The sequence below is a fragment of the Ruditapes philippinarum genome, unplaced genomic scaffold, assembly GCF_026571515.1.
Source record: "Ruditapes philippinarum isolate M1 unplaced genomic scaffold, ASM2657151v2 ctg1256_1_1_1_1, whole genome shotgun sequence".
NCBI classification, from domain to species: Eukaryota; Metazoa; Mollusca; class Bivalvia; order Venerida; family Veneridae; genus Ruditapes; species Ruditapes philippinarum.
Genome location: NW_026857905.1, coordinates 37040 through 64606, shown reverse-complemented (window position 1 = coordinate 64606; position 27567 = coordinate 37040). Strand labels below are relative to the sequence as shown.

General features: G+C 31.4%; 2 protein-coding genes across 15 annotated transcripts in view; one reads left to right on the top strand and one right to left on the bottom strand.

Annotated features, from left to right (window-relative positions):
• LOC132751471 (serine-rich adhesin for platelets-like) overlaps nt 1-19005 on the bottom strand; it is a 92982-nt gene extending 73977 nt beyond the window's left edge. For all 14 annotated transcript variants that reach the window (XM_060741626.1, XM_060741635.1, XM_060741628.1 and 11 more), the window contains exons 1-2: nt 18872-19005; nt 11178-11566 (exon numbers count right to left, since the gene is read on the bottom strand). In XM_060741626.1, coding sequence (XP_060597609.1) covers nt 11178-11281 — 104 coding nt within the window. In that variant the 5' untranslated portion in view covers nt 11282-11566; nt 18872-19005. The remainder of the gene's footprint in view (nt 1-11177; nt 11567-18871) is intronic.
• Nucleotides 19006-19136: 131 nt separating this feature from the next.
• On the top strand, nt 19137-25665 carry LOC132751473 (short coiled-coil protein B-like). The gene is made up of 5 exons (XM_060741642.1): nt 19137-19322; nt 21196-21267; nt 22138-22224; nt 22726-22864; nt 23881-25665. The coding sequence occupies exons 1-5, from the start codon at nt 19265-19267 to the stop codon at nt 23903-23905; spliced, it is 381 nt and encodes a 126-aa protein (XP_060597625.1). The 5' UTR covers nt 19137-19264; the 3' UTR covers nt 23906-25665.
• The last annotated feature ends 1902 nt before the right edge of the window (nt 25666-27567 follow it).

Below are 27567 nucleotides of genomic sequence, written 5' to 3'. Positions count from 1 at the left end.
CAGTAAAATGTAACTTAATTGCCTATCTATATTATTAAACTGTATAATGTTGTTTTTTCTACCTATAAACCGTAATATGATATATACTGTGGCAAATATTAATATGTTACCTATTATATGTCGTCTTACATTGCAAATATTTTTACAACCATGCTCTAATAAGTTTCAAAAGTAAAAATCTTTACAGAAACAGCCTACGGTCATTTTCAAACAAGAAATCAAATACTTAATTAAATTCTGACGCTGAACCATTTTTCAAAATATTATGCTATTCTTGACCTAATTGCTTGCAACGTAAATATAACTGGTGGTTATACTAAGGTGCTCCCGGTTTTTAATTTAGTCTGTTCTACTTAGGTGCTCTCTTGTTCTACTTAGGTGCTCCCTTGTTCTACTAAAGTGCTCCCTTGTTCTACTAAGGTGTTCCCTTGTTCTACTAAAGTGGTCCCTTGTTCTGCTTAAGTGCTCCCTTGTTCTACTAAAGTGCTCCCCTGTTTTACTAAAGTGCTCTCTTGTTCTACTAAAGTGCTCTCTTGTTTTACTAAAGAGCTCTCTTGTTCTGCTTAAGTGCTCCCTTGTTTTATTAAAGTGCTCTCTTGTTCTACTAAAGTGCTTCCTTGTTTTACTAAAAATCTTCCTTGTTCTAAGGTGCTCCCTTGTTCTGCTAAAGTGCTTCCTTGTTCTACTAATGTGCTCCCTTGTTCTACTAAAGTGCTTCCTTGTTCTACTTAGGTGCTCTCTTGTTCTACTAAGGTGCTCCCTTGTTCTTTTAAGGTGCTCCCTTGTTCTACTATGGTGCTCCCTTGTTCTACTAATGTGCTCTCTTGTTCTACTAAAGTGCTCCCTTGTTTTACTAAAAATCTTCTTTGTTCTACTAAAGTGCTCCCATGTTCTACTAAGGTGCTCCCATTTTCTACTAAAGTACTCCCTTGTTCTACTAAAGTGTTCCCATGTTCTACTAATATGCTCCCTTGTTCTACTTAAAGGTGCTCTTTTGTTTTGAAAAAGTGCTCCCATGTTCTACTAAGGTGCTCCCTTGTTCTACTTAGGTACCCCCTTGTTCTGTTAAGGTGCTCACTTGTTCTACTAAAATGCTCCCTTGTTCTACTAAGATGCTCCCTTAAGTTTGAAATAATGCACAGAGGGGCACAAAAGGCATTTCTCTACCAGTATAGCTTGATATAGTCACATTTGGTTGTGACAAATAGATCATAGTTACATGAATAAACAAAAACACATCAATTCAGATTCAATTTTTTTACTGTCAAACTTGACATTTAGGCCTTTAGTCATTGAGCCTTTTATGAGTCTCTTATGAAAATGAAACATATAAATAAAAAAGCTTTAATTTTTGAAGATATATCACTTCTAAGCTAGGACAATGAAACACTCTCAAGAGTTTTTTTGGCAAAAAAGCAAGGTCAACCTTAAAATATAAGGATAGGCTTATAGTGATCCAGCGGGATATGTAATCAGTATTATGGTAAATTCAGAATGTTGATCTTGATTTCCCTGGAATCATCAATGGGCAGTTCAAACTTTAATGATGGGCAAGTCCATTTAGCAAATATAGGCAAAGGGTATAAGTATCTTAACTACAGAAATGTGTCACATCAAAGTAACTTCAAAGTTACACTTACACTGATAAAAAAGTGTTTGTTTTTACTATCATCTTGTAATAAGACATACTTTCATGCCCTGAAAACAAATGCAGGTATGTAACAACCTGTGAATGTTGGATGACAAATAACATAGTAAACTGGACTACCCATCCCACCTGTGTCCTCACCACTGATTGTCCACTACAGGTAAATAAAATTAATTACAAAACTAGTACATTGTATATGAACTTAGGACCACATTTTATTAAGATAAATATGCTTGTTTTTCACAGAGTCGAAATGTTACACATATTTGAGAACATGGGCAATATGTATTTCTCACACTATGATAATACTTGGGTCATACTTTTTTGTTTTGTCTTGTTTTTATGCTGAATTTAACACATTTTTTTTTATCATATCTCATTCCAGGCAAGTGGCTTAGCTGTATAATCAACAAGTAATTACACTTTTCTTCCCAAGTGACCAACTACTAATCCCATCAGTGTAGAGAGACAATTGAGAATAGAGACTCAATGTTTGAGAGGGTCAGACCAATTGTCATAAAGAAAATTGTTTTGTCCAAGAAGGCCTTGAAGTCTTACATTTCATCAACATAGTACTATACAATTTTAACTACCTGGGTATTCTATTCTGATGCATGCAGTGAATTAGTAGACCAATGTCCCACCATACCTTAATTCAAGCACAAGAAGCAGGCAGCTGTATAAAAGATGTGCTTAAGTCAAAATTCAAACACTGTAATGGTGACAACCCAGATTTGTTAAAAGCAATTAATTTCCTAGTAAATCATGCACTCAGTGATGATGTTTTAATCTTTGCAAAGACCACAAAGTTTCTCTAAAAACATGTATGCCAAAAAAAAATTATATACCAAAAACTGTTATCAATAAAATCTTGAACTATTTTAACTGCATGTCTTCTGTACCTTGGAGAATTATCTCCTTTTTAACATTCCTTAAAGCAAGTCTGGTCAAAATAAATGTAAATTATCTCAGGTTTTAAAAGATTGTAATCTCCTTTACCCTTTGTTAACCTATATAATTTCTTACTGTCAAGTTTCCATTTTGCGGAGCTGTCCAATATCAATTTTGGGGATAATTAAAATGAAAATTTAAAGTTAGTCAGCCAACAGTATGATAAAAATCTGGATAAAGTGTGATCCCTCAGATGCATTAATCACAACAAAATTACATGAAAATTGCAGACTCAGTTTGAGTCTGTACATAAAGAATAATGAAAAGTGCAACATCCCTCACGCCCCTTAGCACCGGCTTGAGCGTTACTCAATTATCAACACTTAGTACTTAGGTATCAATGATCCGAAAGGACCAGAGAAATATAACAACACTGAAGTAAAAAGCCTTAAGTTAGGCTGAACGGATGTGCAGGCTGCAAGGTCTTGCTCTATACTGGTGGCAAAGGCTAATCTCTTTCAGTTCCAACACGTTTATCCTATGAATGTTCATAATCTGTGAAGCTGCAAATCCAAACAGTCTGACTAGACTCTGTACTGTTACAGCTTACTTAGTTTTATGGATTTTTAATTGATTTAATCATATATAATTCATATGGTCCTGATTGTTGATCGAAACAAGAGGACTTTAATAAATAATTTTAACCTATTAGGTGGTGACATGTGGTTTCGCTTAGTCCTGCCTACCTCTAGTTTATAAAATATATAAAGCTTACTCTCTACCTCCTTATAAACTAACCATTTTTACTTCTATACAAGGAAGCATGGTTGTGGTCCAAGTACAAACTGTAAGACTCCATTTTAACCAGTGGTCACTTAAATTTGTTTAATGTTTTAATTCAACCCTTTAGTTTACAATGGTCAGAGTTCTAAATTTAAACCAATGCAAATCCATTATGCAAATAATTAAGTGTTAAGTAAAGGTTAAACTGAAGAAACTTAAATCCATATTTTAATCAGTATTTTAAAATACAATAAAACAATAAAAGTATTTTAAAATATTGAATTTCCATGGGATATAATACATGTTTTTGTGAAACTGGTAAATTACAGAATTTCTCCGACTATCTCTCCATTTTATCAATGTAAGTTGTCAGTCAATTTATTTTACTACCTTTAAAACAAGCATTAAACTTGGTGTCTGTGATGCCTCAAACTAAACATTAAAACCCAAAACCTCCTATATTTGTGTAATGGATTTTCCTTGCTCTGAATTTGGAACAGTCCATTTCAATTTTAAGGGATTTCAATATCAATTGATTGAGCCAGTAACTAGTATAGAGCCAGGTCAGACTGCATCCCAGATGAATATGCTGGACTGGCTAAATATACTGGTGGTTAATCATGTTTGGCTTCAGCACTGGTATGGGTTATTATATTAGCTGCCGAGTTCTGTCTTGGCAAATAACCCAATTCTTTCACATGGAACAAATATTTTTCAAACAGTCTGACATTCTTATGTTTTTTATGTGTTTAAGAAAAGACATTTTTTTAAATGTTTATATAGATTTTAAGAAGTGCATTAAAGTAGGTCATCAAATATGAACACTCTATTTAAACTACTCTGTTTTTCAAGAGATTTTAAATTTGACAAGGAACATATATATAATATACATATATATAGCTTCTACTCATCAGTTTTTAATATTTAATCACTTATTTAATTGTTTCAAAATTATAAATGGCTTTTAATTATGAAGAATATTGCCTCAATTAATGAATATTAAAAATTATTTATATTATAACAAAGTAGGCAGAAAAAAGCAAATTAGTAATTAGGAAAATTAAAAACTTCCAACTAATTGGAAGCAATAACTTTGCATAACTACCTCTGATAATTTTTTTTTAATATTTACAATTTCTATGTTTACATTCTTATTGGGATGTATTGTAGGTAATATATATCTGTAAACTAGAGAGGATGACATATTTAAGAAGAATAACTTGTTAAAAGGAGAATAAGAGTATCTTATAAAGCATTACATGATGAAGAAAAAAAAATCTTGATTTGTTCAGTAAACTTAAATTCTAAGATTATTTTGATCTTTGGTCAAAATCCTTGCCTTTTGCCTATTATGCAATTTTTTTAACCATAATCAAAATAACATTATTTTAACTCCTGTGAAAATATCTACAAATTTATAAAAAAATTTATACAATAATTTTATATTCAGATACAAAATGAAACTGAAATAATGTTATTACAATCTTCTCTTCGTTTTTATTCACGTAGATTCCACTTATTAACTGGAGCTGGTGTCTTTATGACTCAGATTGCCATTATAATTAAGCAAATGCATTAAAAGATATAATATATCATATCAATTTGTATGTACCCTTGACCCTGACAACAACTGAGTAATAAACTACTTCAAACATTATAAGTGGACACTCCTTTAAAACAACATTATGTTTCCTGGTTAAGATAACTACCATGTACTATTAAGACAAAATATACATGTATATGTCCTTAACTATTTTCATTACTTAGTTTATACAAATAAACGTCTGACAACAGAATAAAGTCAATAGACTCAATAACAGAATAATTAACCAACTTGATCAACAACAGAATAAAATCAAACAGAATTATATTATACAACAACAGAACACTGTCAACATATCTTTTCAACAACAGAATAAATTCAAATCCATGACAGAATACAGTAAACTTGAATTAACAACAGAATAAAATCAAATTAATGGCAGAATAAAATCGATTCAACTAAAGAATATAATTATTAAATCAACTCAACAAAAGATAATAATTAACGAAATAATCTCTATTCAACAAAAGATAACTGTCAACTTAACAATCAACTCAACACCAGAATAAAATCAATTCAACAACAACACTTTAGCAAAATATTATATATATATTTTCTTTATAACTTTCTATCTTTTCTAATATGCATGCATATTCCTAGCAAGAAGTATCATAATGTTTCTATAATATCAACTTTAATATTAAGACATTATTTTATCATGAAATATTAATTTCATATTCTCTACAGCAATCTGTCAATATTATGTCAATGTCTTAATTGAAATAGATATGGGTCATGATTTTATGGCCATCAAATTTTATGACTCTAGACCTACTTATTATAACTGCTGTTTCATACATGAATGATAAACATCAAACAAATTACTTGTAAAATTGTTTAATAATAATGCTATTTACATATTTATAGTTGAAACAGTTATCTGTCAAGCTCATTTACATAGAAAAAACTTATTTAAACCAAACTTTAATGTCCTGGAAACAGGGACTTTTAAATTAATACAGGTATTTAAAAATATGGTAGTTAAACCCAGTGAGACTCAAACCAACAAACGCTGGGTAGAGAGGCAGAGACCTTGACCACTAGACTACAGCTCTGATTGTATATTTGGATTTCTTTTGCTTTTATCAAACTAGATAATTTCATGGTGTTTCGTTTAATTGGTCCACCATTTCTTGCCTGATAAAACCTTCCAGAATTGATAAAAATTGATTTTTTTGTCAATCAAATCCGGAAAATACTCTTGACCTGGAGTCTGAATTGTTCTAAATATACCCAGTAGCATCGGTCCATTATCGTATTAATAACCCAATCATTCAGCACGGCTTTGATAATTCCCTCTAACATAATCTCTCCTTATTATTATACTGGCAGGAAGATAGGTATGAAAATTGGTAACATTGTCTTTTAATGAAGCCATAATCCATTCCACATTTTTTTTTATTCTTTTCCTCAAGAAAAAAAAATGTTATACGCTTATTACGTCTGACAAGACTTAGTGTATATGTATGTGTGCCTAGACGTTCTACAAGTAGACAAAAAAACCTTCTATTTCAGGAAAGATAGTCAATTAAGAATAAGTATATGTACAGAATTCATGTAATTAAGGTAAAGTTACTACTATTATTTAGTTCATACAATTTATTTTAGTTCAATTGTGTTGAAAACTACAAAATTTAATGTATAAGTTTTATATTGTACCATCCTCGAATACGTTCAGTACTAAGCAATGAATTTAAAGTTTCTTGTTCAAGGAAACAATCGCTTGCCCCTGACATGGTTTGAACCCACACAGTTATCAAGTCTTAGGATATATATAAAAGTAACAAATTATTGTGAAAATATTTGGAGACCCTGAGTCCAAGATATACTTCAACCCCTATTACAATAGCTAGGTTACACACTGGCAAAGCATGTACCATATTTATCTTCTGACAATCCTTGACAGCTTCTGATAAATTAAAGTTTATTATAAGATATAAAAAGAAATTGCATTCTTTACCCCTTGCAAAGATTATGAAAGAGATCTAACCGATATTTGAATGAATGAAGTAGTGAATAAAGTGGTGAACAACGCAATAGTAGGTGATGAATGCGGAAGGTACGAAGATCAAAATCAAAACAGTATCAAACATTTTGGTTATAAAACCTTTGTGTGTGTGGAGGTAAAAATAGTAAAAAATATGCAACAAGTTTTGGCCAGGCAAGTCTGCTCATCTGTGTGCTGCTTGACCAGTATTATTTAGTTTTTATATTTTGATATTCAGTTCCTTAACAAACTTAAATATCTATAAATCCCAATATATAAAACAAAATAGCAGAATTAAGCCAATTATTTACTAGTCATCAGTAACCCTGGTCTTAGAAAGGGGACACTGAAGGCAATGATAAAATACCCTCTGCTTAATTTATGTGCTATGAATTACAAACATTCCTTTCTGGTATTTAAATAATTAATAATTCACCAAATACCAGTCCACTTAACATCATGAATTTAAATTAATAAGGGCACTGACCCTATAGCAAATTGTTACAGGCATATTGACTGTCAAATTACTACTTAAAATGCAATGACAATTTAATTAAGACTTTACTATAAACAGTTAAACTTGTTTCAAATAAAAGAAAAAATATATTTTTAAAGTTGATATAAAAATCAAACACAAGTTTTAATATTTATTTTTTCCCCATATTTTGTATAATCAACCTAAAAAATTGTTCACAATGCAATCAACACTATAGTTGTGTTAATTAAGCTTTTACTCAGAGTGAGGTGATTCAACAGTGGTCATGTGACAAGCTGTAGCAGGTCATTAGTATATATATTGCACTTTGTCACCTCTTAAATGTCCTAAAGCTGTCAATTACATCAGTAAATAGCCAGACTTGCAAACCACTGATGTAACACAACAGGCAAAAAAACGACCGTTGTACTTTTTATGATAAAAAAAAAACAGAGAAAAAAATATATATGAAGATATATGTTTCTCAATATACACAGTTTTTCCGTGCCTTTTAATCAATGACAAACAAAGTGAATATGCATGAAGTGTCCCCAGGGCCTACTTTACCATCATATAAATTAATCATGACATATATCTCTCCAATTGATATTCCATTTAAGTATAGCTGCTGGGGTCCTCGTAGAGTAATTCTTCAAACTTTTAAATTATACATAACCTTTAAATTTCAAAAGACTGTAAGCCTAGGAGGTTTTCTTAAAGGCCCGTGTAGTGTATCGATGAAATAAATTAAGTATGTACAATATCCACTACATAACCACTTCACATAAGTTCAAAACACTTAAAAGATCCATTTGTTTGTGTTTTCACAGGACTGCAAGACACAATAACACACTTTCAGGTAGTTCTTTATGACTGTTTTCATACAATAATCAAACCTTTAAGTAAGTTATTTAACAACTAGCTTGACCACCCAAAAGAAAAACTTTTATAAAATTCCCTATAACATTATAACATGTGGTATTGAGATATAAGGCTAATCATATCATAAACATTAGAGCAGACTGTACAGTGACCTAGAGATTACACTGTCTGAGCAAGAGATCATTTCAACCCTACCCTTAACTTTACTTGGTCCAATTGAATCTTTCAGATGAGACCTTAAACCAAAGTCCTCAGAGTATTGGTGCTAAAGCCTATACATATATGGGTATAAAAGAACCTGTGTAAGACTTGTTTTCCTAGAAAGTCGTCCAGTTAGCTCAATAGGTAGAGCATTGGAATGTTAATAAGGCGTTCTGGGTTTGATTCCCCGGACGGTGCAGGTCACTTTCATTGCGATTGATCATGAAATCTTTCCTACTGCCATTCACACTGTGCCTCTGCCCTGGCATGTTTAATGCGAAAGTGAAGACAACTAGTACTGGTGAACTGCTTGACAGCCTGCCCAAGAATGATGTGGGGGCTGAACTGTGCTTTGGTAAATTAAATGTGGCCTACTGCCATGATCTGGAGTGAAAACTACTACTACCACTTGTTTCTCTAGCAATGTTGCAAACAGTAGAATCATAAATTATGCCTGTCAAGCAAAAAAACTCTGGCATCATAGAGATTAAATTACAAGCACCATTACTTCTTCAAAAATAGTGATTTGAGGAGGGTTTTTAAAAGCCTTTCTTAACATTTTTTATGAAGTTGATGATGTGCTTTAGTGTTTGAATTAAATAGTATAAAAGAAATATTATAAACTTTTAATACTTTCACTGTGTTCTTGCTACAAAGTGATTGAAGTAACTGTTAAATATAAAAAACCCATTTTAAGATGGATTTTTTCAATTAGGTACATTGTGTCTGAAAACAGCCTTATTGTCTTATTTATAACATCATCAATTTTCTGGTAGGAAACTCCAAATATTGTATGACATGTTTTGTTCAGTACAAAAGAACATACTCAAGAAAAGTTCAATAGAAGCATTAAGATGAATTTTCACCAGAAAAATTCAATAATTTGTCTGAAATCTTTGAGAAATTTAAATGTCAATTCTAATGTCTGCAAAACTCTTCATATTGTCTGTTTGAGTAACCAAAGAATGCAAGACAGAAAAGAAATATTTACATATAAACATGTATATAATAGTGTCTTAAGAAAGAACGAAAAGATATTTGTTTGATATTTTAGTAAAAAGATAATTTTATAATTCATAATTTTTCTTGTTTAACTTTTCACTAAAATGAATGGTCATCATAAAATATAAAGAAAAAAAATTGCATGCATTTCCAACCCTGTTGTGTATATAATTATGTTTTTTAACATTCCTTACATTTCGATCGAGCATTAAAAATGTTTTTGCTTGGTCAAGTTATAAGTTTTACATCGATCTGCGATATATATCAATGATTTACGTTACTGGAAACTGGTACAAATTTAATCATGCGAAGATCTATAAAAATAACATGTCCCTCCCATCAAATTAATTAATCAGTCCAGCACTCCAAATAATTACATTGATCAACAATTATTCGCTGACGGGTTGTTTTATTGCGATACATATTTCCTTTACGGTGATTAGAATAGAATTAGAATAGGTGTCGTATAACTTAAGTGTGCAAAAAATTTGATACCAAAAGCAAATATCTGCGAACAAAGTAATAAATCTTAAAATTCAATCTACCGTATAAATACCTGATATGTTGTCAAATTGTAAAACCGTTAATGGCTGTTTACCCTATATAGGCAGGGTCAATCAATAAGCTCGGTCATTCAATATATTCTCAAGACTATCACTGTATATTAAAACTTGATTGCCCATATTTATAGAGCACGTTAAACACTATAAGGTAATATCTGATTATTAAGTCAACATTGACCAAATATTTACTGCAATTGGTGAGGAATCCACCACATACATGTAAAACTATAAAAACTACCTAAAAACATTGAAATCTTAACTTTTCTGTCACTCAGATATTTCAAAAATAGACTGAAAGATTTTTTTCTTCAGATTTGATCCATGATTTGATAATGGGTCAGGTTTTTATGCAAGACTTGCTATAACCTATCTGAAAATATTTAATCTATAGTACAACAAGACTTGCATAAATAAATAAAAACATTACATAAGTAATAGATAAGTAATCAAAGACAGTTATATGAAAACAGATTTAAAATGTACAGAGCTTATTTTTTTAAGAAGATCCATGATTGACTCTCTTTGCATATACAAGTACAACTACAGTATTTCACACACTTCGGAAAAGTACTTAACACAATAAGACTTACTCAACCTCTTTTTTAAATGCATAATTTACATTCTATTTCATAATTATACCACATATCTAATTACATACTAATCTCGTACTGGATTCCTATCAACTAATCAGGCATTCAAACAGAAACATCAATAAAGAACTTTCATGGTTCTTGTTCGAACATGTATACGCTATTATGCATTCAAAGATATTTAAGAAATCTTATCTTTTTCAAAAACATTATCACTGTCAATTTACCTGTCTGTCTACTTCAAAACAAATTTAAACAGATCAGTTTAATACATAAAATTATCAAGGTTAAAAAAAACCTATTTATCACTTTATCAAATCAATGAGAAAAATATATTTTATAGCTTGTCAATAATTTGAATTTCTGTTTGGTAGTTTGAGATATGTAAAAAAAAAAAGTAAAAAATCATTACTAAATGGCTAAAAGCAATGAAATGAATATGTTATTAACTTTAACTTTTCATTTTTTATCATACATAATTATGCATAATTGTTACTAAATACAGTCAAGAATGAAACAGTTCTTGTTTGCTAACATACACAATATACTTACTCTAGATAGTAAATTCTGCCTTCATCAGAAACCAGCTTGGCCTCCCAACTTTCGGGAAGAGCACCATTTAAACACTTCAGCCTATTCTTCTCTAAAGCCGACATCCTCGCTAACGAAGTATTTCCAAACTTATCATTAAATTTCCCTCATTTTTCTCTCCCTTTTTTTGTGGTGCACTATAATCCTATTGAATAATTCCTCACATGAAAAGAAAATATTTCCTCAACATAACTAAACAAGTTTAGATAAAAAAAAATTCCAGAATTCCAGTCACTATTTTATCACAAGACACCTGCTCCTAATGGACGAGCGAGAGTTCCTGTTTCTGCTTACATTTTTGTTCCTCTTCGGCTGCATAACAAATCCCAATTGTCGTCATCTAATAGTGCCTGAAGTGAAAAAAAAATAAACGAGATGTACCCACGAAATATAATTAAGAGTTAAGAGTATATATAATCAAATTAAGTAACCGAGATCGCAAACTGAGCGATCCTTCAAATAGGAACCTCTCTCAAGTTAATTGGAAAGTAGCCGTCAATTCTCACACTAATAACAAACTACTCCGCATTGCTTGTCTGGTCTACAATAACAAAATATTCTGTATTTCCATATTTCCATATCTTCAGTTTCAATTTCTAATACATTATTTTATTATTTACAATATTACAAATTAATACATTTAATTTGATATACCACTTTTTCCCCTGAAGACAGTCCATTTGATTATATCTCAGAAAGATACGTTACAATTTTTCATCACACTGCAGCCGCAATGCTCCTGGTAATTCCATATAATAGCTATAGCAAATTCATGGAATATCTGTTTACTCTATACACCTATTAATAATTAAGGTATTTTAATAATTTACAGATTTTTTTTATAACTTCCCAGACTGGAATTTATTTAGATCCTGTTTATTGTCTCCAAGAATTATTTCTGCCTGAAAAGTGATTCCAGTCAAATTAAGTGTGAAATTTTTAGGATAATTATTGTACATTAAACCTGACACTTTGTTAATTTTTTCCCTTTCAATATATGAGATGAGAGATAAGAAAGAAGTTAGAACCACCCACCTGAACACTGTTAATATATACTATAGCCTAAATGACGACTGTATCTAAAAGATAGATGTGCTCTTCTTTAACCTTAATCTGCTGAATATCTTAAAATGGACTTGTCCATCTTTCAACTGGACAAAACCATTTATAACTTCCAGGGAAAATTTCAAAATATCATTATGTACTGATTGAATAGTAAACAGTGCAGACCATGATCAGATGGCACTAATGTGCTGGCTGATTCTGGTCTGCACTGGTTGCAGTGGTAGATTTAAATGGACAAGATCATGAAAGGTTTGGTTTAACTAATCTATAATCAACAACCAGTCATATCAAAATGGAACAAGTTACCATCAAACCATAGATCTAAATTACCCTAGACTTTAGGTAAAAGCTTTGACTTGAGTATGTCAATTAAAGAACCTGCAAAGTGAAAAACATATTATGCTATCTGAAAATAGCAGATAGGTATATATTAATTTTAATATATGTATGTCAACATTTTTAAGGGTGCATACATTACCACTCAAAGCCTTTTATGCATTAATGCCAAAACTTTCAAATCACTTTTGTTAATCTATAATTCCAAAACAATTTAAAATGTTTTGATAAGTAATAAATAAGTAATTATCAGTGAATGCTATTTTAGGAAAACATTTGATTCACGCATACAGGTAAGCTATAAATATAGATGTAGACAATTTAATGTAATTTTTTCCAAGAAAAGGTTAATTTCGGTCTCATTGCTGCAAAAAAAAAGCCATCTCTGGAAGTATTTTGTTTCAATTAGGGAGAAAATTGTCAACTGCCGTGACAGTTTTGCCAGTTAATTAAGCAGTCTGGACCCGGCTCAGATTGGTTTCCAACAGGAATTACTTGTAACAATCAATACCAGTTGCTGTTACTTATACCCTAAGCAATCTAAATAATTTTATTTGTATTGAACCAGTGTCCATACTTAGACATATTGTTGGCTATAATTTGGGATATTCTGTTACTGAAAGGTTTTTGCGTTTGTCATAAATGATGCCATTTAAAAATCGTGATAGGAATATCTCTACAAAGACCATAGAAACAGTACTGATCTATCTCCTTTATAACTGCTTTGTTTTACTCAAGTAAACATATGTATATCGTCACAAAATATGGTTAAAAAAAAGGGGGTAAAAGTTACTAATTTTCTGTCAGTCTGACAATGATACATTGTATTTATTTATTTCAAGAAATCACTTGTCAGTTTCTTATCCGAGGGATAGTAAGGCCACCACCATGTTGCCTCATCAAAACTACACAATGGGTTAGTTCAAGGAAATGGACCCGAAAGTGGTTGAAATGGACTCGAAAGCGCAGCAAGCCTTCTTCACAATCTACATGTAACTATAGTAACAAATGTCTAGATCAAACATTATACAAACTTTCATGAATTGGCAACATGATATCTGTATTGTTATCCAATATCCTTTTTTAAAATTTAAAGCAAAGTGATTTGTTTTTTTCTTGTCATTTATTAACACCTGGCTTATATGGAATTAATGTGAACTGTATGACATAAAGTGATAATCAGTTACCAGGGAAAAGGCATTTATCTTCCAAACTAATTAAAGGCATTCATATTGATTTCCCTTCAGAGAATTAAAGCATAACGTAGAGGACTTATTATATATTTTAAATTGACAAGCGATATCTCTTCCTAATATTAAATTCTTTTAGACCTTCTTCAAACAATTACAGATGACTCTTTTTCAAAATGTCAAAAGGATATTTTTTTAATTTTGCTTCTTGAATAATTGGGGAAAAAATCTCTTAACATGATATATATTTGAAATTAAAAACTCATTTAAATCTTCAAATATTCTCAGAAATGAGATATGAGCCGCGTCACAACAAAACCAACATAATGGGTTTGCGACCAGCATGGATCCAGACCAGCCTGCCCATCCGCGCAGTCTGATCAGGATCCATGCTATTCGCTAACCAACCCTATTACAAATAGAGAAACTGATAGCGAACAGCATGGATCCTGATCAGACTGCGCGGATGCGCAGGCTAGTCTGGATCCATACTGGTCGCAAACGCACTATGTTGCTTCTGTCATGACACGGCTCATATAGTTTTCTGAACATATAAATATTTTTGCCTTAAAGAATTAGCATCAATTCCAAGAAGGAAGAAAACAAAATTGCAGTAAGACATCATTCAAATGTCTGCATTTCAACAAATTTTGTTAAATCAATATAGGAGAGTAGACATAAATATTTTCTAATAGTAATGGTCAAAACTACAAAATGTACAAAGAAAAGGGAAGAAAAATGGCCATTTAATATGTTACATTTAAATTCCACAGTAGCATAGATCTGGTAAAAATTTCTTACAGATATATTTCTTAAAAGGGACTAAACTGTCTAATAATGCTGCTTTTTAGAAATGAGAAACATAAACCAGTTGTTAGCTTTTGCCATCAGTATTGTGAGTGAGGGTCAGGCCTCCCTACTCAAATGTGCAGTCTGACCAGGCTCTAAACTATTCTCAGATAATTTGTTTCAAACTCAAATGGACTGTTCCAAATTCAAAGCACTGGGCAAATCCATTTCAATGTCAATGCCATTAATAGTAAAGAGTAGGTGTACCTCAGGTGATATACATTATTTAATTTTAACCAGGCTATTTAAATTAATGAGGACTTCTATTTTAATGCACTACAATCTCATTCTATAGAGGGAATGGCATTTAAAACAAACTTAGTTTCCCAAGTTAAAACAATAAACAATCAAACTATTTGATCTTGTAAGCACTTTAACTGAAATGCCTGAAACATAGCAAAACATTTTGGAAAGATAAAACACTCATAAATCAATGACACACTATCCACAAAACTGCCACCTATTTATCTACTGCATACCTGAGCTACCTGTATAAATAGTATCATTCTCTCAAGACATTTTAAAATTTCAACACTCTAAAGACAATATCTTCAGGAGCTATATTTGCCACTTGATGAAAGTTTCATCAACTAAGGTTAAAAACAACTCTTTTTATAATTCAGATGTTGAATAACTACGGAGGTGCCATTTTTAACCTTTGCAAAAAGAAGCTACAGGTTATTGATACAAACAACCTAATGAAAATAATCAATAGTAAACATTTTCAAACCAAGTACAAGTCACACATTCTTTGTTTTTGTTTTGAATTTAAAGCAGCATGCCTTCAGATTTATGCTACTTTTTCATGAAAATTTCGAACATGTATTTTAAAGTAAAATATTGTGATGTAAACAAAGAAAGTACCTTTCACTTGGATAGGGTCATTTAAAATCCAAGTGAATTACCAAAAGGAGGTCAAAATATGCAAAAATAGCCACACAGTAAGAATAGGATGATAAATGCTGTAATATCGCTCATTAATCGCACATTAAGTTACTTGAATCTTGAATAACTGTACTATTTTTTTTTAAATCTTGGTACATTTTTCTCAAGTTTGATTTTCTTGGAACATTTTTGCTCAGCTTTAACCTGATCACTCGAGATTGTCAACTCTTATGAGAATTGACACATTGTGGTTTCAAGTGGCTGTATCAACACAATCCATGGATCACCGGTTTGAGCACTCCAACAATATCATAACATATTACTTCATTACAGGAAAACAGTGCTCATAAGTCCAAGATGGGGAACACAAGTGATTAAAATATTAACGTAAAATTGTGTTTAATAAAAGAAATTGTAGACATGACCAATTATTGTCCTAATTAATAGACAAGAGATACCAAACATTCATAGAAAAGTTGGAAAGTCTTCAATTTTCATAGAAAAGTTGGAAAGTCTTAAATTTTCATAGAAAAGTTGGAAAGTCTTCAATTTTTTTTCTGTTATGAAACGTTTTTTGATCAAACTAGGGATAGGTGAGAAAACTATTTTAAACAGCAAAATAGTTTGAAGAAATGATTGTTTTTGTAACAAATCTTCAATTAGTACATCTCAAAACTTTCAATATTACATATTTTGATCATGAATCGCAAGCTTACATGTATTACAGTGAGTATAAAGCAATTCCATAAGAAACCTGTGACTTTCATCGTCTTTTTTTATTTCTCTTTAAAATTTAAAGTAAGAAAGATAGGAACGAAAAAAATAAAGTTTTAAAATATGACTAAGATTAATAACCTGCTGTTGAATACTTATCCTGCCAAAACAATTATGAATAGGGGGGTCTTGAATTCTGATTATCCTTTGATAACAGACTTTTTTTTCACTCAAGATAAAAACATCTAACAAATATATTATTGTGTATGAGAACTTAAACCCAACTGATCTAAGAGTAAATATATTTTTCTATGTTTATTCAGACTCCTGATGTATGATTCAAACATCATGATGTTGTAATGAATGAAGGATATTGAGTTGCATCATTCTGGCAAATAAATCCCATAGACTTGGAAAAGTCACCACCACAAGCCAAAAACTTAAGTTATTTTTATTCCCGCTCTCCTCTGACTAATCCATGAAAAAATGCTTCGGTTAGAAATTATTATTCATTCCTCCTGCTGGGCATGGTTATTTTATTTCAAGAGTTGAGATAGTGTATGACAACATATTTTAAAGAGAGGTCTACCAGTACAATATTTATATATTTTTTAGATGGCTAGCACACAAAAATATTGTTAATGTGGCCTAAAAGGTTTACGTTTTGTTTTTTTAACAAATTTTTATATAAGAATTTTGAATCTCAAAATTGAAATAAAATTCATTTGTGTAAATTATCATACATTATACAAACATGAGGTAACCTTTAATTAAGATATACTGTATTCAATAATTATTAATAAAAAGTAATTTATTACTAAACTGTATTCAATAATTATTAATAAATAATAGTACATTACAGGCCAAGTTACAGAGAGCAATCACAATATATAATTAGGTTTTGAAATAAAACATTTGTCTGCATGTGACACATATTATCACATAAAGGGGAGTGCCAGCCTAGTGGTTAAGGTGTCTGCCTCTCAACCCAGGGATCATGGGTTCGATCCCTAACCAATATGACATCAGTTCTGGTTAGTTCTAGGAAGCAGATCCAAAGTGATAAATATATGTTGCAAGAACTTGTTTCCCAATCAAGCTTAAATGAAATACGTTTAAACCAATATTAAAAAGACGGAAATCAGGCACAGGCACATGTATAGCATTAGTCCTATAAAGTGACTATGAACAAATTTTCCATACAGGTAAACTTATTTTTATTTGTTAAATGTTGAACTTACACAAACAGAAGGGTTTTTTAACAGACTGCTGGTTCATAATGTAAATTTATTGTATGTGGATTTTTTTTATCACACCTTATCCGTTCTAAACAGGTAGCTAAATTATGAGTATTTTAAATTATTATCAACATCTAATCAAGAATCCAATGGAAAAAGCAGAGGATGACATATTAGATAAGTTACACTAAAACAAATTAATCAAGACTTATCCTAAACAATATCAAACAATTACAACATTCCCAGATTCATAACACACTTACTGACATGTACATATGATATCAAATATAGGTTAGTGTTTTTAAGTATTATGCAAATGTCACGGTTCAGAACTGTACACTATTTTAGGGAGAAAATGTGTTGTGGCTTGACAACTCAGTCGGTTAAGCCAAGGAATGGCATTCCCATGGTCCTGGGTTCAAGCGCCAGTCAGGATGCAGATTTTTCTCACCCTGTGACATTTAGCGCCCAATGGGGGACCATGACTGCAAATAGTTCAAAGTTTAAATCACATTTCTCTGCAACCTGAGAAATTCGAGTATGAATGTTCATTGAGCTGTGGTTCAGAACTGTGGACTATTATAAAATATGTAAGCTGACGAACAGCTCAGTCTGTAGAGCTGTGGAAGGGTATCCCAATCAAGTCCCAGTCCGGCTGTATATTTTTCTCAACCTAGCTGTGACACTAATAAAAAAACCCAACAACAAATAAAAATATTAATTTCAGTTTGACTTTAAGTATTCACTTACTCATAGCTTTAATTATCATTTGTCAACAGTAATCTTAAATCAATGTTTCCTGAAAGCAGTTTGTCAAAATAAAAGGGAGTTACTTCTTTCACTAATACAGCTAGACATAATATCTTTGTGAAGATGGTGAAGATATTTTATGTGCTGTAAATAAAATGTAATTTGACTGTCATAATATAATTTCTCATACAAACTTATCAAAACATTATTCACTGAAACTGACTGGAATCTGACCCGAACTGAAAGTTGTCACTACTCGTCAATCATTCCTGCTAGATGACTTGATACAGCAGTTCTATATAGATAAAGATCTACATGTATGTGTTCAGTTTATATTATCAATGTAATAATTATGGTTTATTTTAAGACAGTAAAAACTAATGTCATATTCATTTCATTTCTGTTACTAATCATTATCTATTGAACTATTTTAAACAACATAAACAAGACCCGGAATTATAAATCTATAATTAAATGTAGATTTGCACATATGAACTCCCTTCTGAACAGGTGCAAATCAAACGAATTCACCAGAGTTCAAAACAAAAGGTGTGCAGTTTCTAATTGGGCGAAACGACATAGTTTTTACAAAAAATACTTGTCAACCAAAAAAGATAAAGATTCTTACAGCACGGTTGTAATAACTTCAACAATTTCGTCACATTCTTGTCTGTTTCATTCATAATAAAAGTCGAAAAAGTTTTGTCAACATTATCCCTCTTCTTGACAGTTCTCTACACATGTTTCTGACGTACCGGTCACGTGATACACAAAAACAAAATGGAAGCAAATTGACAAGTGCTCCACTAATTAGATGAAAATTTCTTATTTTTCTAGTGATTCAAGTCACGATTTGTTTTAAAACATATATGTGTTACGTTATTGATATAAATGTTACCTGTTTTTAGTTATATTTAATAGGAGTTTTCTCAGTATTCGATGAAAATCGATTCAAGGGGGAAATAAATTGTTGAAACCAGCAAATTTCAGTTTTTCAGTGAGTCACAACTAGACAAGCAGGATGTCTGACCAATCCAACGACATGTATAATGTTCCACTATCAAGTGATAGTGATGCAGGTATCATAATGTTTTGCCTCCGTTATATTTTTTGTAAGGACTTTCTAACATCCTGAAATTTTTATCATTCATCTAGGGATTTATCTGTAGATTTTCAGATAATTTCTTATTACTTCATTTACTAGTGTCCCATTTGTTTGGGTTCTTAAAAGGGTACGTGGGGCTGGTTTCACAGAGATCATTTCAGAAAATTGTTTATAAAATTTACATAATGGCAAGACTTGAAAAGACTTTAGTTTACAAAATATTGTACTAATATTTATAGGGGGTCACCTTAAAGCGAAATTAAGCCTTTACTAACAGTAAAATATGTTACCTTCAGATAAATCGGTTCATTTCAATGTCAAAACAAAGGAATTATGGAAGAAAACTAACTTTGTAGCAGCTTATAAGCTAAAACGTTGTCTCTAATTTAACAGTCGGTCCACTCTCTAAGGCGATCAATTCACTTCGCATAAACGCTGTGAGCATTGTTAATGATCACTCAAATTTATGACATGTATACATATTCCCTCCCCCCACTGGTTTCCTTCTGTGCTTCCCGACAGAACAAAATGATTTTACCACCAGTAATCCCTTAAATACCTAATTTACCGTGAATATATGTTTGCAACTAAGGATATTTTTCTGTGAAATAAACACTACAGCTATTTTGTTACCTCTCATTCAGTACTTGTGTTTTCTACATCGGCAATTGTTATTGTTGTTGACGAAAACTTGTGTAATATGCTCGCTTCCAATCTTCTGTTTCTAAATGTGACGTATGTCACTGAAACATTATATATAGCTCTCTGGGTACTGGTTTAAAAAGGCTTATCAGTGTTACGGTGTAATTTTTGAAAATTAAATCACCAATATATATATTTTGAAAGTATATATTATTGGTTTTTCTAAAGAAAATGTAGTCTTAAATATCCATTTAAACTGGATCTGTCAACTTTTAGGCAAAATCCTGGTAGAAATTCAAGAGCAAGTTGTCGATGCTAGTATTAGACCAATAGCCGAAGAAGTTTAGGAATTATTTTAAATATTAACTTACTTTTTACCAGATTTAAAACAAAGAAAGCCATCATAAATTGAATCTGCCTTCAGGCAATCATTAATTTCATTTAGTGCTAGAAGAGTGTGAAAATTATCGCATAATATGAGGTTATCAAGTCTATAGGAATCAGTGATTGTTCCAGCACTTTTTAGCAAACAAAATGGCAATTTGTCCATTGTAAATGTCTATTCTAAATATGCTTTTCTGTGACAGATTGAATTAGGAAACCCTTTATCTTTTTTAAAAAATAGAAAAATCGATAACAATTTTGTTGATTTCAATAATCCCCACCCACCCGGAAAGTAACATGGAAATAATTATGCCATGTAATAAAATGATGTCTGTTTTATTCCTTGTTTTTTTTTTAAAGATTTATGTGGAGTAATCGGGAAAGAATGGCATTACATGTAAATTATATTACTGCTAGGAAGCCATAGTCATTGACAGAATTTAATGTGGTTTTAAAAAGTCCTGATATAACATATTTTTAATTATAAAGTCTATATCTAAATAATATTATAAAGATGCAAAGTGAAAACTGCACATACATCATGTACATGAAATGTAATGTGATGAAAGTGTGCAAAACACTTTCATTACATTATATTACTTCTTGTTTACTGTAAAATTGTTACATTGCAATGAAATGAAATTAAATACTCTGCATTGTTGCACTGTTGGTTTAAAAAATGACGTGCATGTAAGAAACAAGGAAGATAATCTTATTAACATTCATAAAATTATGGATAATCTGCATTTTGTAAACCATCAATGAAAATTAAAGTTGCATTCTTGTTTGTTTATTACAATTGTATTTTTTGTCAATTTTAGGCGAACTTTCTTTGAGAGGTACTACCTACACAAACCCGACAGATCCACAAAATAACATGATCACTTCAAGCAGTAAGTATGAAGTTTATAATGATTAACCTTTCACCTGCTAGTGGCAACAAACTTTACCCATGTCACATGTGCTGACGAAGATCATGATCCTGGTCTGTACTGTTTGCTATTCAGGTTTTTGTTGTTGTTTTTATTTGGGTTGGGTTTTACATCACACCAACACAGTATAGGTCAGATGGCAACTTTACAGCTTTACTGGTGGAGGAAGACCTCAGATGACCTTCTTTGCATTAACGGGCACATGAGTAGAGCCTGAGTAGTACATATTTTGAAATTTTCATAGAACAATAATGAATTGTTAAGTTCATAATGAAACTGAAAAATGGGTGAGTCTCTTTAGTGGCAAAGATCTTTGCTCAAGTATTGACCCATCTACCGGTAAATGTACAGTATTCAGACAGTTCAAACAGCTACACATTATATATGAGTAATGTTAGCTTTTTTGAAAGTAATTTATTGTTATAAATAATGTAAAAATCAGTCTATTGCATAAATTTCTTATTAAGCTAGGTTTTTGGTTGGTAAGCAAAAATATAATTTTTGTAACAGTTACTGTTTTTAAGTAATAATTACCGGTATATCATAATACTAGAGTGGTTATCAAATGAGTATTACTAGTTTTGAGAAATCCCTTCTATGGCACAATTAAGTCCAGTGAAAAATTAAATTATTATAATGGGCAAGGTACTTGGTAACATAAGCCTTTTAGATGTGTGTCATATTGCACACCCACTGGATTTTATATGATATGATATACATATATTTGGTTTAAATAAATGAATCATAAACTGTTATACATTCACTTGATATATAAGATACTATACAGGTTTTTGTATGTAGTTTTAACACATTGACTGAATCATCTTGCAGGTGTTGATTCTGACCTAAATGGAGACGAGGAGGAGGAGAAACAAAGACTGATTACACAGGTTTTAGAACTGCAAAACACTTTGGATGGTGAGACATCATTCATATATTTAATATGCTAAGTAAAGATTGATAAAACAGATCCATAGCAAAGTTGTTTCCCTTTCATATCATTGCTATTACAAGGTAGCCTCCCTTAAGATTTTATGTATAATACAATGTACATGCATTTCACATTTAATATGAGGTTTTCAATTTTGTCAAGTTTGCAAAAACCCCTTTACTTTTTATTGAAGAAACATTAACTACACAAAAAAAAATTATGGAAAACAATAATTTTTGCACAATCATGTGAAACAAAACTGGATTTTTAGACAGCAAGTGTGAAAATACAAAATTGATCTTCAATCTATTGATTTGTACATTTTAAGGATTTGTTTAAAGCATGTAGCAACCATGTTATTCCCTCAAGGAATATCAAAACATGACTGTATCTGTCATAATGTAATCAAACAATGGTACAAATAATTTAATGATGTTAATTTCAAATGTACCCACAATGTGCAATTTTCATTTGTATTTCTTGTTTAGATTTGTCAAGCCGTGTAGACACAGTAAAAGAGGAGAACTTGAAATTGAAGTCAGAGAACCAAGTTCTTGGCCAGTATATTGAAAACCTGATGGCTGCAAGCAGTGTGTTCCAATCAACATCACCAAAATCCAAAAAGAAGTAGGATTCATCAATTATATCTTAATACAACTTTATCAAACTTTTCAAGTAAATGTAAACTATAACTGAAAACTTTAGTGGTAATTATAAACAGCTTATACTGTTTATTCTGATCAGAATCAGAACTATTGAGAGGTTGATGGTTCTACTGGGGGACCTACTGCTGACTAAAATAATGCACAGAGGTGCACCTTAGGTTTTACTCAATAAGCTTAAAGCTTGGAAGTTGACATATGTTCTTAAATTTGCCAGTGAGACTAAGCCCTTAACCTGCAAGAACCAAACCTGATTAGCCTTTGCTACAAGTATAGAGCCGGGACAGCCTTTACATCTGTGCAGTCTGGGCAATCTGTATACTGTTGGCAAACCAAGTTTAAAGTTTTATCTTGATATCCCCAAAACTGATAATGGAAAGTTCCAAAAATGAAAGCTTGGCAAGTCCATTTAAGACATTTTTCAGGTAAAGGGTTAAACCCAACCAAAAAAATGAAACTGGCCAGATTATACATGAACTATTTGCTTGAAACACAAATCTCTTTTTACAGGTTATGGAAAACAATGAGAAATCATTATTTACAAATTTTGCAGGGCTATTGTTCAAAATAAGAAAACTATTTTCTCATTTTAAAGCTCTTTAGAGGAAAATATTTTATATGGAACAGTCTATTATTTAATGTCAGATTTACCAGCATTGAAAGTTCAAGGGGATTTCAAGATCAAGTATATAAGCTGAGCTGCCAACAGTTTAGAGCCTGGTCGAACTGCACAATTTGCCACCAGTAAAGAAACAAGCCAACCTGCACAATTATTGTTCAGTCTGACCAGGCCCTTTTGCTTTTGGTTCTTGTCGGTTTTATAGTTTATTGCTGCTTAATATATATTGATGTATCAATATTTTGATGAATAGCGATGGACGTTTCTTTATCATAGTAGGGTACTTGTGAGAATGTGCCTAATGGTAAGGTATAAACATAGTTTATTATCATGTTAATGTTCAATATTTTTTCTGCTTTAAGGTCCAGCAAGAAGAAGGAAAAGTGAGAAGGGAGAATCGGTTTGTACACGGACCAAGTGCAATAAACGTTTTGTTGATTTTGTTCAGGAACACCCAGTTTATGTTGTCTCCATTTCATAGCTTCCCAGCTTTATGTTCAAGTTATTGGTTATCTAGTGTATATGAACAGAACAGAACAGGATTTGCGTTATAAATTATAATTGAGCGAGAATTTTTTATTTACTAATAGTCTCACCTGCAAGGAAGTTTTTTACAGGATCATTTAGTATTTTTGTTGTCACTAAATGTTGTCTTCCATGATTTATTGAATATACTTGCTCATAATAAATGTGGATTCAGCATGGCTTAAAACTTCATGCAAATGCTTTGTTTAATTTTGGTTGAAAAAAGTACAAAAATTGATAATTTTAAACATCATCAAATCTTTTTTTTAAGTTTATTGTCAATTAAGTTCTAGCTAGGAAACTTCAAAACATTTGTTTAAATATGTTTACCACAAATTTCCTTTACTATTTTACTATTTCATTACTTTACTATACATCATATTGTTAAAGATTCCGCAAAAGAAAGCTTGATTATAAATAGAAATGAATGTTTTGTTTTTATTTTTCTATACATGAATGAGTGAACTGCAAAATTTTTAGTTTTGTACACTTTGTTTGTTATGAATAATAATTCTCTTGCAAATTCTTGTATGTTATGCCGGTTTCCAAAAAGTACAATAGAATGTGGTTTAACAAAAGTTAAAAAGGCTACAACAAAAGTAAAAGTTTACTTTATTAGATACTATACATACAACAATTGATATTGTAATTTGCTGGGAAATTCACATACATGTATTTGGAAGAAAGCAAAGAAGTAAAAGCATTTAATTGACTATTGAATTATGAATGTTATAAAATGATAAGACAACCCTGGTTGTGCAATCCTATATTTACTATTTGTTATATTATTATATATTTAGATATTATATTAGTATTTGTTGGTTTTTTTTTTTTAGGGTTTTTATTTTTTGCTACTTGAACCAGTTTTAATCCTTCACCTTGAAAATGATGTTACACAGACATTCAGAGCCTCAATTATTATTGACTTAATTATTGTTGTTACATTAATTACTGCTATGCCCCCAAAATTTTTCATATAGAAAATAGAAAATAATTATAGTTAAATATTTATCGGTCCCTCCATCAGTCTTACTGTTTCTATTAGAACCTCTATTTATTGTAAGTTTCTGGAAAGTTCTATTGGATGCCCGCTGGAGCCGGGGAAAATGCAAATACCTTCATCTGGACAGGCTTTCATTAATGTTCTCAAAGTCAAAATCTCAGCTTAGCAACTCAGAAACTGAGATTGAGATTTTTCTCAGTTTGTGATTAGTGAAAGCCAAACCTGAGGTCTCAATCTAGCATTTTAGCCGAAAGTCGCCATATGAACTTTATAGTGTATTGACTTTAATCCCAAGAAATTAATATATTTGGTGTTTTAATAGAAATGTATCTCGTCATAGGGTTCAGAAAGGTTGGGTGCGTGTTAAAGTCACTGGGTCAAACAATAGATTTTTCCAGATCCACTTAGCAAAGCCATGTTTTAACTTTTATCAAAGTGACATTAGAGGTATACATTGTGAATACTAATATTCTTGTTGTTGGCAAGCTTTCGTACTAGTGTTCATTATCTATTGTCAATAATTTTCTTGTTGATGTTGAAGAGCAGACAAAACCTTTTTGTATTTCCAAGTTTTATTGAACTTGTATACGACTTTCTTAATTTTAAGCCTCTTTTTTTTTTTTTTTGAAATATTTTTAAGTGAAATAAATTATTAAAGAAATTTATGTGTTAGTTATATATGCCTTGATAATCACAACCCATTTTGCAGATGCTGCAATGTTATAAAAGAATGTTCAGTTGCTTTGCACAAATTTGCACAATAAACCATTATGACATGAATGGTATTAACAGGTAGTAGTTTCTTTGAATAGCAGTAAGTTTCCAGTCAATACTTTAAGGAATTGTTATTACAGTGGTAGTCCAAAGTGGCTGGTGGGGTATCATCATTGTCCGTGTGTAAAGCCTCTTAACGTATTTGTATTTTTCTGTACCGAAACTATTGTCACTGGACATCTAGTTCTTATAAACATCACATTAACTCATTGACTATGTTTTTGTTCTTAGCTACCTTTGATACTGAATTCAGCCTCGGTCCCCAACAATTATGATGCAAGAGATGAGCGAAAAATAGAATATAAACTTGTCTTCCAATTATTAGTCTGGTTGCAGATAAGATGTTTGATTTTTTAGGAGGCTATGATGTCATACCATCCCACATTATATATATATATTAGCATAAAATAGCTTAGTAACTGTTAGTAGGTATTTCCCAATGGTTTTGTAAATTTCTAAGTGAAATACAATGATTTTTTTTATCGTTTTTGTTTGACAAATATTTTTTGTATTTTATGTAATTTACCTACCATAAATAAAAACTAGCCGTCGGGTTGGCTCAATAGTAAGTTTTGGACTGTCAAGCTGACCGTGCAGGTCACTTTCATTGAGATTGATCATGGAATCCTTTCTACAGTCATTCACACTGTACCTGCGCTCTGGCATGTACAGAAATTATCAATTCCTTGCTTAAGTGAAGGTAAACTGCTTGACAGCCTGCCCAGGAACGATGCGGTGACTGAACTTTGCTCTGGTAAATTCAATGTGGCTTACTGTCATGGAGTGAAAACTACCAACATCACCACCAGACTCAGCAGTTTGTTACAAGGAACCATTGCCTGGAAGTTACTACTACATGACTGAAGAGGAAGAGGTGCTCTTGAAACAGACATGCATCTCTGCCTTTACCATATTTCGTCAAGAACAAATTTTAATAGGTTAACAATACGTGACCTCATTGGCAGGATATGCGAAATGCATAGGGTACATGTACTTGATACAAACCTCACCCATCATAAACAGAACAGATGCTATATTGCAAAGCTCATGTAACTTTACTCAGAATACTGGCAGGGATAGTCATCTCCTACCGGTAATACCACCAGCACAATCTTTACTCCTGGTAAACAACTGTGGTACAGTGCATGTGGTAAATTACTCACACTACTTCCAAGCTAGTGCATGTTGCCAAATTTTAGTGTCAACAAAGATACTATGTTGTCTAGAGAGCTTTCTCCTTTGTGACATGACTACTTCCTTTATAACCAGTCTTGTAGAATAAATAAATTATATAATTTATTTCCTTTAACTACTAGTTTTTGGTCAGATTTAAAATTTTAAATTATGAATTGCATTTGAGCCGCAACATCCATTTGAAATGTTTTTAATCTGGATTGCTGTCTAAATGGAAATACAAACAATAGCATTTCTTTCATGATGAAACTGTTCATTTTAACCCTAAATTTGCCACAACTAGAGTTTAAACAAAAATTCATCAACTTAACGTTTCCGGAAATTTTATTCAAATCTACACTGTATAGCATTCTTTGATTTCTGATTTTCTATGTAAATTTTACAAAAATATATTGCACAATAATGTACATTTGTCGACACTAAACTTTGGTGAAATGCGCTTGCTCGGAAGTAGCGACATTGCGGTTTACTGTTTACTTCCAAAAGAGATAGCTCTGCTGTTTACCAGACATGAATAATGTCATCCCTGATCAATCTTGCTTTGTTCTTCTAA